The following is a 14862-nucleotide window of genomic DNA, read 5'->3' as shown; positions in this document are numbered from 1 at the left end:
ATGTTGATTCACGATGGAGCGGAAATAATGGAAATATATTGGATGCCTGTGGTTTTCTAAATGAAAAGCATATTTTCAATACACTACATTCGTTTGGGGGATGAATTTTTAAGTGTAAGACTTTACCTCTGGCGGGTCACGCAGCTGTTGGAAAACTTCAGCAAAGTCACTTGGACTTTTCTTCAGAGTTTGGTCAGCAGGCAGCGTGTTGTCATTGTAGGAGGACACAAACTTAAAGTCGCTGGTTCTGGAACCTGTTGTCAAGTAGGTATCATAGTTGTAGGTGCTGCGTAAAGTTCCTGTGCCGTCGACATCTGCATAGTTAGGTGGCAGATAGGCGCCGGGAATGGCAACTGCTCCATCAAACAACAGTCTGGGCTTTCTCCTGCGACAAAACGTCACACCCAGGACGATGATGATGAAGGTAAGGAAGAAGGTGGACACGGACACCAGCGCGATGATCAGGTAGGAGGTCAGCTTGGAATTCTTGTCATCATCAGAAATGTCCTTCAGTTCCGGCACTTCAGCCAAGTTATCCGAAATAAGCAAATACATGGAGCAGGTGGCAGAGAGAGGGGGCTGGCCGTTATCTTTAACGGCCACAATCAGGTTCTGTTTCATGCTGTCGGATTCCGAAATGTCCCGTTGAGTCCTGATCTCGCCACTGTGGAGACCAATGGTGAAAAGTCCCTGGTCTGTGGACTTGAAAATATGATAGGACAGCCAGGCATTTTGTCCAGAGTCGGCATCCACCGCGATCACTTTGGACACCACAGAGCCTCCGAGTGCAGCTTTGGGGACCAGCTCGGTCATGAAGGAGTTGCCTTCCGAGGCGGGGTACAGAATCTGAGGAGAGTTGTCATTCAAGTCTGATATAACGATGCTGACGCTCACGTTGCTGCTCAGTGGAGGAGAACCATTGTCTCGGGCCATGACGTGGACTTGAAAACTCCTCAAGTGTTCGTAATCAAATGACCTGACAGTGTGGATCACTCCCGTGTCTCCGTTTATAGACACATAGGATGACGCAGAGGCACCGTTCACCTCAGATGATAAGAGAGAATAAATCACGGTGCCGTTCTGCCTCCAGTCGGGGTCTTGAGCACTCACAGAGCATAAAGTGGAGCCAGCTTTGTTATTTTCACTCACATAAGCACTGTATGACTGCTCCTCAAACACAGGTGGGTTGTCATTGATGTCTCCTACAGTCAAGTGAATAGTTTTAGAGGAGGACAAAGGTGGAGAGCCTTCGTCAACGGCATTGATTGTAATGTTGTATTCAGACACGAGTTCACGATCAAGTTGATCGGCCGTCACCAGAGAATAATAGTTTTTAATTGAAGGGACTAACTTAAAAGGGACATTTTGTTGAATCGAGCAGTGGAAAATTCCATTTTTCTCAGAGTCTCTGTCCTGCACATTAATGATGCCAACCTCTGCCCCTGGTGACACATATTCTGCCACTGGACTGGTCAATGACATTAAATTGATTACAGGGGGATTATCATTTACATCGGAAATATCTATTACAACTTTGGCATATGAAGTCAGACCCAAACCGTCTTTTGCTACCACCTTAATTTCAAAAGAAGCAATTTCTTCAAAATCAACCAAACGAGTTACTTTAATTTCCCCAGTTGTGGGATCAATCGCAAATAAATTGTTTTCATCAGATGCATGGCCAAAGTCGTATGTCACGTCGCCATTCACTCCCTCGTCAGCATCAGTAGCGCTAACATTCGTCACAATTGTATCAAGAGGAGAGTTTTCAGGGAAACTGGCTTTATAAACAGCCTCGCTGAACACTGGCGCATTATCATTTGCATCCAGCACAGAAATGTGTATCGTGACTGTGGCTGACCTCTGTGGAGAGCCGCCATCTAAAGCCGTTAGGAGCAAATTAATTTCATTTTGCTTTTCTCTGTCTAATTTATTTTCTAATACAAGCTCAACTTTATTGTTGTCAACAGCAAGAATAAATTTTTCACTTTTTTGCAGAATATATCGTTGAACTGTATTTTGGCCTATATCTGCATCATGAGCCTCCTCAATTGAAAAACGACTGCCCTTTTCAGCCGACTCCCTGATTTCCATTTCAATCAAACTGTTTTTAAATTTGGGAGGGTTGTCGTTTACATCTTGTACGTGGAGGTTTATGCGATAAAGCTCAAGAGGATTTTCTAGCACCAGATCCATTTTAAGAATGCAAGAAGGTTTCTTCCCGCACATGCTTTCTCTGTCTATTTTCTCCGACGTGATCAAGTCTCCAGTGCTCATATTTATCTCACAACACTGCTTACGTGTCCCCGCAACGTTAATACGGGCATTTCGCATAGAAAGGGTCCTCGGATCAGCACCAATATCTTTGCCTATGTTTCCAATTACAGATAAGCGTTTCATCTCCTCGGGAAGCGAATAGCTCAGATCTTCATGGGCGAGTTGCACCGGAACAAAGAAATCAAACAGAACAATCAGGGGACACATCAAGAATCGAAGATGTCCCATCTCGACGACACCAGTCCGAAACGGAACGTGAAAAATATTCCACACCAGTTCACGTGCCACAATCTTAAGGGTGTCCGCACAAAAAAATGTATAATCCAGTTTCCACCACCCGAAGTAGAACAATGCAGTTTCGTCAGATGACGGTTCGCGTTATATGGCTCGACAGCGACACCAAGAGTAGACTTTTATCATTGTCAGGTAATTATAATAAAATTGAAAATGTGAAATGATAATTGGCGGGCGGGGAAGGGAAATCGTGTCAGATTTGTCTCAGTGAAATGAAAACATAGCATTATGTGTAATATTCCACAACTGTTATTGAGTTATCAATATATACCAATATCAAACTTCTGTTTTCATTGTCAATATTTGTTGTTGTGTGTTCTTATTTATTTTGCCATTTTATTTGAATTGTTTCAGCATGAGCTTTTGTTAAAGCATTATATGAAGAAAGATGTTTTGGGCTGTATTATGACGACGACGATGATGATGGTGATTATATTTTTTTATTGGAACAATTATTGTTGTTATCATTGTTTTTATTAAACAGCCACCTTGAATTTAAATAAAACTGCAAGAACTGGTGGGGAAACTGCAATATCAATGCAAGAAGGAAGCCAGCAATATCGATCCAAGAAACTATTATATTCTTCTTAAGCACCATCGTCAGTTGCAGTCATTTATGGAAATAACAGTCACAAAGTCACAGGAAACCTTTCTGGGCAAGAGAGCAAAAACAAACACAAAACACCCATCCATCCATCCATCCAACCACCCACACATCCATCCATTCCTTAATTTGATCTGATTATCTTCATAAGGGTTGCGAGTGTGCTGTGCTGGAGCAGATATCTCAGTTCTTCAGACAGTTGATAGGATACACCCCAAATTGGTTGCCAGCAAATCACAGGGCACACATCGACAAAGAAATGTCCATGCCCACAATCGCACCGATGGACAATTTAAAGCATCCAATCAACCGATTAGTGCATGTTTTTGGAACGTGGGTGGAAGAAACATAAAGGCATTGTGAAGAAAATCCAATCTCCACAAACGGAGTTCGGGGCCAGAATAGAACCCGGACACCTGCAGTGTGAAGCGAACCTGCTTGCCAGTCGACCAACGTGCTGCCCAATAAAAAAAGAACAATAAAATACTCTAATATTGAAACACAAGAGGTAATGGCCAGCAACTCCCTGCGACCCTGTTCAGGTTAACCAGTGTTGAAAATGGATGGATAGATGATCAAAGTGGAAAATTGCAACTCTGAGGCCGCTGCACACCATGCAAAATAAAACTTAGTTTTGAAGACAATTGTTATTTGAGGAAAACCAACCACACAAATAAAAAAACCACAGGTAAACCATTTGGATTGTTCCAATTATTATTTGGAACTGAGGAGGAGACTAATTCCCATATTCTCTAGCAATCACTTTCAAGCGACTTCAGCAATTGGAATTAAAGACAGTATCCAAAACTGTCACACAGCAAGGATCCAGATTTCCACCGCTTCAATCAACACAATTCACAAAATGAACCAAATTTTTCAATATTGCTCTATTTTCAACATCTCAAATACAGAGGGTTGTGTCAGGAAGGGCATCCGACGTAAAAGCTTGGCCAAAACAAACATGTGGATCAAACGTCTAAAGATGGAGGACACTGATTTGCTGTGGTGACACCTTGAAGGGAAAAGTCGAAAGGAAAAGAAGAAATACACATTATTTGTTAGTAACTGAAACGTATCCCAACTGCCAATGGGGGATGAGATCGGAAAGTGGCACACCAGAAAAAAAAATCCTGTATGCAAAAATAGGGACAATATTGAAAACTTCGACCGCGATGTTCTAATGAACATTCTCATCTGGATTTTCCAGGTATTTGTGAGAGTTATCTTGGATTTTCAAAAGCTCATCTGATTGTTTCCAGATCTCCAAGATACACCAAAAAAAACATTTGCAGTCATTGTGCTAACTGCTAACAGTACTGGCGAATACAAGAAGTCAAGCGATGGCGTCATGCAAACAGTTAATTTGACAGGAGTAAGTATTCAACACTGGCTCCACTAATCCCACTCATACCGTTTCCTAGACAAGTAGGCCACAAAAATCCACAGATAAAGAAAAACAATATCAGTACAACATCATTGTGGTGTCAGCCTTCCAACATGACTCGTCAAAGTATGAATATCTCATTTGTAACATACGTAAAACATGGAGCCCTTACAATGCAACAAAACTTAAATATGAGCTACATAAAATAAAGTGGATAAATCAGCAGTTTGGGAAGTGGAAAGTGCGAGTTATGGCAGTGACCCTAAAAGGTTTCTGGTTCAAAACTGGTCTGAACCGGGAAACAAAAACATGTAAAAGAGTTATGGGATGGGGTAAGCAAGGCAAAATTAAACCAGACAAATGCATTCTTGATATGAAAGAAACCTACCTCTTCAGATGACTCAAGATATTGAAAAGGATCAGCAAAATCACTTGGACTTTTCTTCAGAGTCTGGCCAGCCGGCAGCGTGTTGTCATTGTAGGAAGAGATGAACTTAAAGTCGCTGGTTCTGGAACCTGTTGTCAAGTAGGCATCATAGTTGTAGGTGCTGCGTAAAGTTCCTGTGCCGTCGACATCTGCATAGTTAGGTGGCAGATACGCGCCGGGCATGGCAACTGCCCCATCAAAAAAGAGTCTGGGCTTTCTTCTGCGACAAAACCTCACACCCAGGACGATGATCATGAAAGTCAGGAAGAAGGTGGACACGGACACCAGTGCGATAATCAGGTAGGAGGTCAGCTTGGAATTCTTGTCATCATAAGAAATATCCTTCAGTTCGGGCACTTCAGCCAAGTTATCCGAAATAAGCAAATACATGGAGCAGGTTGCAGAGAGAGAGGGCTGTCCGTTATCTTTCACGGCCACAATCAGGTTCTGTTTCATGCTGTCAGATTCCGAAATGTCCCGCTGAGTTCTGATCTCGCCACTGTGAAGGCCAATGGTGAAAAGTCCTGGGTCTGTGGACTTGACAATATGATAGGCCAGCCAAGCATTCTGTCCAGAGTCGGCATCCACCGCAATGACTTTGGACACCACAGAGCCTGCGTGTACAGCTTTGGGGACCAGCTCGGTCATGAAGGAGTTGCCCTCAGAGGCGGGGTACAAAATTTGAGGAGAGTTGTCATTCATGTCCGATACAAAGACGCTGATGCTCACGTTGCTGCTCAGCGGAGGAGAACCGTTGTCTCGAGCCATGACGTGGACTTGAAAACTCCTCAAGTGTTCGTAGTCAAACGACCTGACAGCGTGGATCGCCCCTGTGTCTCCATTTACAGTAATGTAGGAGGATGCCGGGGCACCGTTCACCTCATAAGGCAAGAGAGAATAAATCACTGTGCCGTTCTGTCTCCAGTCTGGGTCTTGAGCATGAACAGAAGTTAAAGTTGAGCCAGCTTTGTTGTTTTCACTTACATAAGTACTGTATGACTGTTCCTCAAACAGAGGTGGGTTGTCATTGATGTCTCCTACAGTCAAGTGAATACTTTTCGAGGATGACAAAGGAGGAGAGCCCTCGTCAATGGCACTGATTGTAATGTTGTAATTAAACACAAGTTCACGGTCAAGTTGACCAGTTGTCACTAAAGAATAATAATTTTTGATAGACGGAACTATTTTAAAAGGTACATTTTGTTGAATGGAACAGCTGACTTTTCCGTTCTTTTCTGAGTCTCTGTCCTGCACATTGATGATGCCCACCTCTGTACCAGGTGGCACATTCTCTGCAACTGGATTAGACAGAGACTTTAAATTAATCACAGGGGCGTTGTCATTGACATCAGTAATATCGATTATTATTTTTGCATAGGAGGTGAGTCCTAAACCATCTTTGGCTTGCACCTTCATTTCATAAGAATTATTTTCTTCAAAATCAGGAACACCTGAAATCTTAACCGTACCAGTTTTGGGGTCGATTTTGAAAATGTTTGTGTCGTCATTTGATATGTGGCCAACATTGTAAGTCACATCCCCATTGACTCCTTCATCAGCATCAGTAGCGGTAACTTTAATCACACTTGTTTCAGGGGGAGAGTTTTCAGGCAAATTGGTTTTATAAATGGCCTGATTGAACACTGGGGCATTATCATTAGCATCCAGCACAATAACGTGTATCATGACTGTGCCTGACCTCTGTGGAAAACCGCCATCTAAAGCCGTTAGGAGCAAATTCATTTCACTACGCTTTTCTCGGTCTAATTTATTTTCTAATACAAGCTCTACTTTATTGTTGTCAAGAGCGAGAATAAAGTTTATATTTTGTTGCAGGATATATCGTTGAACTGCATTTTGTCCTATATCGGAATCATGGGCCTCCTCAATAGTCAAACGACTTCCTTTTTCTGCCGACTCCGAGATTTCAATTTCAATTAAATGATCACGGAATTTCGGAGAATTGTCATTGATGTCTTGAATATGAAAACTCACACGTTGAAGCTCCAGAGGATTCTCCAAAACCAGATCGACTTTGATCACACATGATGGTTTCGTTCCACAAATATTTTCCCTGTCAATCCTCTCTGATGTGATCAGGTCTCCCGTGCCCAGATTAATTTCACAGTAGCGTCTCCGTGCTTCCTCAAAATCAAATCGAGGCTTTCGGGCTGCAAAAGCCATGATATCGCCTCCAAGATCTTTTGCTATATTTCCGATAACAGATCCCCGTTTCACCTCCTCTGGAACAGAATAACTAAGATCTCCATTAACGAGAGGCACCATCACGACGAAAGAAACAAAGCACGGGATTGAAGTAAACTTGAAAAATCCTTTGTCTCTCATCTTGAAGAACAACACCTCCGATATTTTGTCAAATGGCAGCGCACTTCTAGCTAAAGAAACAATCCAAGTCGATCGCCAATTTTGCAAAACAAACTGAGAAAACGGGAGGTGAAAAAAATACGAATATGGCTGTTTCACTGACTGCGAACTACAAAACTGTCAGATATGCTTGCAGTTACGGGTGGAGTGCTTCGTCGACGGTCTGCAAGCCGAGAGCGACATCATCAGACCATTTTTACTCTTACACTAAATTATAATCATGCAGACGATGTTATTTATGTGATCCCATATCAATAATTGAAAGAAAGCAGCAATATTACTTGTGCGCAAAGTACGCGAACGAAAATAAAAGGAAAATCAGCACGCATGCCTACTCTATGTTCCAAAATCATAATATGGTCCGTAGAAATAAAAGGAAAGCAAGAACCCAAAATAAGAAAATAAAAATACAAAAACTGGTAAAAGATGTCTTCACATCGAATTAGGCAGTTGACTTGTTTTATTTTTTTTCAGTGTGTTCGCGATGCATTTGGGAGAAGTAATAATAATAATAATAATACATTACATATTAAGCGCCTTTCAAAGCTCTCAAGGACACTTTACAGTCACAGACAAGCATAATTTTGCAACCATAAAATATACTGGAATCCTTGTAACCAATGGTCAATCACAATCAAAACCATACCCTCACATTCACGAAAAAAAAGGTGCCAAAGCATGTGTCTGAAGAAAATGTGAATACATGAAGGAAAAGGGGATATGTGGTTACAAGCAGTTAAAAGGCAGCAATAACGTCGGCTCAACCTTTGTATCAAGCACATCCCCGATCCAATTATTTCAACAATTAATAAATGTTGCCAACATCATCAGATTTGACACGTTTTTAAATAATTATTTTATGCTTGTAATTTTGCTTCAGAGGTTCACGTAAGTGAAAAAATAATTGTTAAGTCAAAACTCAATGTGTATTTTAAAATGGAAAATCAGCAATGTTATGGCATTGCGATGGAATGTCATGTGACAGATAAAACTGATCTTTTCTTGTGATTCCACTCGAACAAAGTGAAACGGACTAAGCCACTTGTGCGTGCGGGTATGTCAAGTTCGTGCATATCTTTGTGTTTTGTGCTCGAACTAATATGCTGGCGTCGATGCCAAAGAGATGAGGCGCGCTTGCTGCGATTATTCGCAGATTTACAATTTATTTTCCCAACAACAGTGCAATTCATGGGTAAATATTTAAATTTGTGTCGTGGCATTGTGTCCCACTGCGCTTTTTATACTTATTCGTTTTTTTGCATCATGGTGAGCATGTTGCGTCACACGAGTGTATAATTTTGAAGTGCGCCTTTCAACACTTTCATGTCTTTCAATTCCTTGATCTCCTTGATGTGCGTATCACCCTGACGCATAGCACACGCTTGCAAATTGTATAAAAGAAGCTGTCGCGGGACAGAGAGATTGGGCGAACCACGGGGCAGAGTCATCTCGGACTCACGCCCGGCTCATGCCGGGCGTCGGACAGACATCACGGCACGACTTGCTCAACTCCACGCCACGATCAAGCTCTGCGCGTCACCTGCCTGGGAGATCTGACAACGAACCTACTTACAAATAAAGAGAAACATCAAACTCTTTATTGGCGAGCTAGCCATGAGGATTTTTTCCCTCCTCCTCAGCCCAATCAACTCTCCAAATGGAAAGATCCAGATTTCCCAGCCGCCCGTGAACCCGGCATCTTCACAGCAAGACCCCTCAAGCCGAGCTCCCGATGGGCCGCCGCCACCCGTGGGCGCCCCGACCCCACCGTGAAACCTGCCGCACCCTGATGGCCGACATCGTCCAATTCGCCTGGCGACTCTGCAACTAGCTGCATCGTATATGTCCACGATCGCACATCGTCGGACATCGCTTATGTCCACGATCGGACATTATATATGTCCACGATCGGACATCGTCGGACATCGCTTATGTCCACGATCGGACTTCGGGAAGACGCTTCATGGCCGACACGGCCGCCGACGTCAGCGTTCTTCCTCAGCGTCCTGCAGAGCGCCATGGCAGCGCGATCAACGCCACCGTCGCCGATGACCCGCCTGTCCGTGCCCGGCGGCATGGCCAACCCCACGCACCTTCGTCCTCACAATCCCTCATCGATTGTCCGACAACTCACGGTGAGAAGACCTTCCGGCATCGACTCGACGGCCGCGAGGAAAGTCGGACAGACATCACGGCACGACTTGCTCAACTCCACGCCACGATCAAGCTCTGCGCGTCACCTGCCTGGGAGATCTGACAACGAACCTACTTACAAATAAAGAGAAACATCAAACTCTTTAAGCATCAGATCGTTCCACAGCGTGAGGAAGATCTGCGGTCGTGGTTGACATTTGCGTTTTGTAAGTATTACATTTACATGATAACAACGCAAATTACTTAAGTACTTACGTGGAAGTAAAAGTTTTTAAAGTTACTCCTCAGATTTCATATCATTATTATTTAATTGCCGCAATTTAATTTTATGATGTAAAGTCGAGAAAATATTACACAACGATTTGAGTGTCGGCACAGGAACAATGGGTAGCAGGACGTTGCCTGATTTAGGTGTCGTTGGCTTCAAAAGAGTCAAACCATGCTAGAGCCAAATGGTACGCCCATAAAAAAACAAATCCCGTGTCGCGTTTTGTTGCCCTCCCTCAACCGTTCGAAATAATACATTTCTTTATGTTTTCAGCGGGTCAGCCATGACGTTAAGGAACAGTTTCTGTTGATTGTGAAGATGGCTTGGCGAAAAAAATCAAAGGGATATTGGCGTGAAAATTAAAGTGACCGCAAGAAGGTGAAGATTGATTATGTGTAAATTGTACTGTTCTTCTTTTCTTTTTGGCTTCTCCCTTCAAGGGGTAGCCACAGCAAATCAGTGACCTCCATCTTTAGAGGTGTGATCCGCATGTTTGTTTTGGCCAAGCTTTTACGTCGGATGCCCTTCCTGATACAACCCTCTGTATTTATCCGGGCTTGGGACCGGCAACCAAATCACATTTCTACTCATTGCCATTGCAAAGACAGTGAATTAAAGTGCTGTTCATATATTGTCTGAAATTAATTTGTGATAAACAATTGGATTGTTTTGCAAGAACCAGCAGACAAGAATTACATCATCTCTCAAGACAAGTTGTGAATTTGTCCTACCTCTGATGAGGTTCCAATATCTTCAAAAGGATCAGCAAAGTAACTTGGACTTTTCCTCAGAGTCTGGTTAGCGGGTAGCGTTTTGGCATTGTAGGACGAAACAAACTTAAAGTCACTGGTTCTGGAACCTGTTGTCAGGTAGGCATCATAGTTGTCGGTGCTGCGTAAAGTTCCTGTGCCATCAACATCTGCATAATTAGGGGGCAGATAGGCGCCAGGGATGGCAACTGCTCCATCAAACAATAGTCTGGGCTTTCTTCTGCTGCAAAACCTCACACCCAGGACGATGATGATGAAGGTGAGGAAGAAGGTGGACACGGACACCAGCGCGATGATTAGGTAGGAGGTCAGCTTGGAATTCTTGTAGTCATAAGAAATGTCCATCAGTTCCGGCACTTCGGCCAAGTTATCCGAAATAAGCAAATACATGGAGCAGGTGGCAGAGAGAGGGGGCTGTCCGTTATCTTTCACAGCCACAATCAGGTTCTGTTTCATGCTGTCGGACTCCGAAATGTCCCGCTGGGTCCTGATCTCTCCACTATGAAGACCGATGGTGAAAAGTCCTGGGTCTGTGGACTTTATAATATGATAAGACAGCCAAGCATTTTGTCCAGAGTCGGCGTCCACCGCGATCACTTTGGACACCACAGAGCCTGCGTGTACAGCTTTGGGGACTAGCTCGGTCATGAAGGAGTTGCCTTCCAAGGCGGGGTACAAAATCTGAGGAGAGTTGTCGTTCAAGTCCGATATAAAGACGCTAACGCTGACGTTGCTGCTCATTGAAGGAGAACCGTTGTCTCGGGCAATGACATTGACTTGGAAACTCCTTAAATGTTCATAGTCAAATGACCTGACAGCGTGGATCACTCCCGTGTCTCCATTAACAGACACATAGGAGGATTCTGGGGAACTGCTCACTTCAGAAGGTAAAAGAGAATAAACCACTGTGCCGTTTTGTCTCCAGTCGGGGTCTCGAGCACTCACAGAACATAAAGTGGAGCCAGCTTTGTTATTTTCACTCACATAAGCGCTGTAGGACTGCTCTTCAAACACGGGTGGGTTGTCATTTATATCTCCTACAGTCAAGTGAATATTTTTAGAAGAGGACAAAGGAGGAGAGCCCTCGTCAACTGCATTGATTGTAATGTTGTATTCAGAAACAAGTTCACGGTCAAGTTGTTGAGTGGTCACTAAAGAATAATAGTTCTTAATAGAAGGAACTAATTTCAAGGGGACATCTTGTGGAAAGGAGCAGCGCACCTGTCCATTTTTCCCAGAATCCCTGTCCTGCACGTTGATAATGCCTACCTCTGTACCAAGTGAAACATTCTCGGACACTGTGTTGGACAATGACTTCAAATTAATTTCAGGAGCATTATCATTCACATCAGTCACATCTATTATGATTTTACCATAGGATGTTAGTCCCAAACCGTCTTTCGCTTCAACACTCATTTCATATGAACTCTTCTCTTCAAAATCCATTAAACCTGTTACAGTAATCACACCTGTTGTGGGTTCAATAGAAAATGCATTTATATTACCGTCTGCAATATGGCCAAAGTCATATGTCACCTCCCCATTCACTCCTTCATCTGCATCTGTCGCACTGACATTTATCACAATTGTATCTGGAGGAGAATTTTCAGGCAACCTGGCTTTATAAACTGCCTGACTGAATACTGGGGCGTTATCATTTGCATCCAGCACAGAAACGTGGATCATGACAGTGCCGGACCTCTGTGGAGAGCCGCCATCTAAAGCTGTTAGGAGCAAATTCATTTTACTTTGCTTTTCTCGGTCGAGCTTATTTTCTAGAACAAGCTCGACTTTGTTGTTGTCAACAGCAAGAATAAAATTTGCATTTTTTTGTAAATTATATCTCTGAATCGCATTTTTGCCTATATCGGCATCATGGGCCTTTTCAATGGAAAACCGACTGCCCTTTTCTGCTGACTCCCAGATTTCCATCTGAATCAAACTATTTTTGAATTTTGGATTGTTGTCATTTTCATCTTGAATATGAAAAGTGATGTGATGAAGCTCGAGAGGATTTTCCAACACCAGATCCAGTTTTATCACACATGCAGTTTTTTTGTCACAAAGGCTTTCTCTGTCGATTCTCTCCGCTGTGATCAAGTCCCCTGTGCTCAGATTAATCTCACAATACTGCTTACGTGTCCCTTGGACATCAATCCGGGCATTTCGAGCAGACAAGGTCCTCGGGTCAACACCAAGATCTTTTGCAATATTTCCAACAACAGACGAGCGTTTCATCTCCTCCAAAAGAGAATAGCTCAGATCTCCGGACACAAGGCGTGCCTGAGCAACGACGACAAAAAAATACATCAGACGGCTCAGAGCGACTTTCTCGACTCCCATGTTGACAGAAATATCCCCAAATGTGTTGACTCTCCCAGTTAGACGATCCAATGCTCCGCACAATTTCCAATTCGACGCTGGTCGACCCAAAAAAGACATGGTCCAACCATCCGCAAAAAGACAAAGCACTCGGAATCCGAGCAGCGAGAGACAGAGACAGTACGTTATACAAGCCAAGAGCGACGCCAAGAGTCCATTTTTAGCAACAGCACTAAATTCAAAAAACGTAAACCAAAAATACTGCCATAGTGAGACATGTTTCTTTCAGGCCTTTGTGCCTCTGTGTATTACTCACTGGATAATGAAACAGGAAAATACCAATGACCTAATTCTTGGCATTTTTTAAGTCAAACTAATTTTATGTGCAACTTTGGAAATAATACATGACAATGTCTTCACCCCAAATTCGACCGTGTAAGCTCTCAATTGGACAGGGGTGGTCCATCGATGAAAAGGTTTCTTCAGCCGTCATCTGTACTTCTTTGAAGGTGTCGGACAGTTTGCTTCTTCTCCAAGAAACTTCGTCGAAAAACTAAAGTCTTCCTGGTAGTTTAGGCCCTATATATATATATATATATATATATATATATATATATATATATATCCTTACTCTCCAGACATGGCAGTGCTATGATAGGTCCGTGCTCTCTGGTTGGGGGGAGCAGACGACTACTCCCTGCAGCTGCTCCACTGATAGTTCCTATCGTTCTGACTAACGACTGGCCTGATTGCCCCACTTCAACCGGTATCACCTCATCAGTATTACTAATCCTATGTTGCCTTGTGTAGCATGTGTGTGGAAAAAGGTAAATTGCGTCTTGTCAGCAGAAATTGGGTCTTTCAGGACCATGGACAGATATTATCGAATACTCAAGTCAAACTGGAGTGCATTCACAAGCTCAAGGGCTGTCAGTCTTTGTACATTGACACCGACTGCGCCCCGTAGTCATTTTGTTCCAAAAAGGCTAACAATAAAGTAACCTTATCAAAATAATAATAAACATATGAAAACAGTTGTTGGTCTTGCTTTGAAAAACGGGAAAAATGTATTTCAATTTGAGTTGGGGGTGTGGGAGGAGAACATGAATCAGTTTGGTGCAAAATCGGCCACACTGAGTTGCTTGTTCTGTAGCCACAAAGGGACATATGTCTTCTTGTGCCGGTCCCAAGCCCGGATAAATACAGAGGGTTGTGTCAGGAAGGGCATCCGACATAAAAGCTTGGCCAAAACAAACATGTGGATCAAACCTCTAAAGATGGAGGCCACTGATTTGCTGTGGCGACCCCTTGAAGGAAAAAGCCGAAAGGAAAAGAAGAAGAAGGTGTTATAGAGCTATGTCCAATTTCAGCATTCACAGCACACGTGGAAAAATGTAACATCTATACAAATAGAATACAGTGGAAAAGATAAAATAAGTGTCACCAAGACTGTACGAAAGGAACACTATCAGAAAATCTGATGTGTGCACTGTGAGGAGGGAAGTAAACTGAATCGCCCACTTCACCACATGTCTAAAAATGAGAATTGTGTTCCTTATATGATACACCCAAAGCTCAGGTTTATAGCAGGTTGCTATCTCGCCAAACGTCGGCGATGCAATTTAGGAAAAAAATATATCATGCATCCTGCATTTGCCTTTCACAACTAAATATTTTTTTTTCTGAATTAACACGCTTGGCAAAGTCTCTCTGTTGCTTGCTCACTCGATTTTGTCGATCTTTCTGACACTGTCTGAACAAACTATAGTTAAATGGAATGACTTAATTGCAGGCGTGCATCCTTGAACTGCGAAGCGCATAAAGCTGCATGGGCCGCAGGCAATTGGTTTGCTCTCAATGTAATCCACTTTCGGTATTGCAATGGGGATTAAACTTGTTTTTAAAGAAAAAAGTATAGATTCAACTTTTTTTTTAGGTATGACATTAGCTTGGAGATATATATTTTAGAGACCATAA

At 42.9% G+C, this 14862-nt stretch overlaps 1 protein-coding gene across 7 annotated transcripts in view; it reads right to left on the bottom strand.

Annotated features, from left to right (window-relative positions):
* The window catches only part of LOC148901447 (protocadherin gamma-A4-like), a 204888-nt gene that overhangs the window by 187454 nt on the left and 2572 nt on the right, over positions 1-14862 (bottom strand). The window contains exons 1-2 of one of the 7 annotated variants that reach the window (XM_089023824.1): positions 10525-13013; positions 4948-5865 (exon numbers count right to left, since the gene is read on the bottom strand). The exons of 2 other annotated variants lie outside the window; for them this stretch is intronic. In XM_089023824.1, coding sequence (XP_088879950.1) covers positions 4948-5865; positions 10525-13005 — 3399 coding nt within the window. In that variant the 5' untranslated portion in view covers positions 13006-13013. Of the gene's footprint in view, positions 1-126; positions 2590-4947; positions 5866-10524; positions 13014-14862 lie in introns of those variants that run through there. 4 more of the 7 variants (XM_089023831.1, XM_089023855.1, XM_089023907.1 and 1 more) reach the window with 4 other exon arrangements.

Source organism: Hippocampus bargibanti, linkage group LG02 (assembly GCF_051943395.1).
Source record: "Hippocampus bargibanti isolate YZ-2025 linkage group LG02, ASM5194339v1, whole genome shotgun sequence".
NCBI classification, from domain to species: Eukaryota; Metazoa; Chordata; class Actinopteri; order Syngnathiformes; family Syngnathidae; genus Hippocampus; species Hippocampus bargibanti.
Note: the sequence above shows the minus strand (reverse complement) of the source record. Positions and strands in the feature narration are given on the sequence as shown.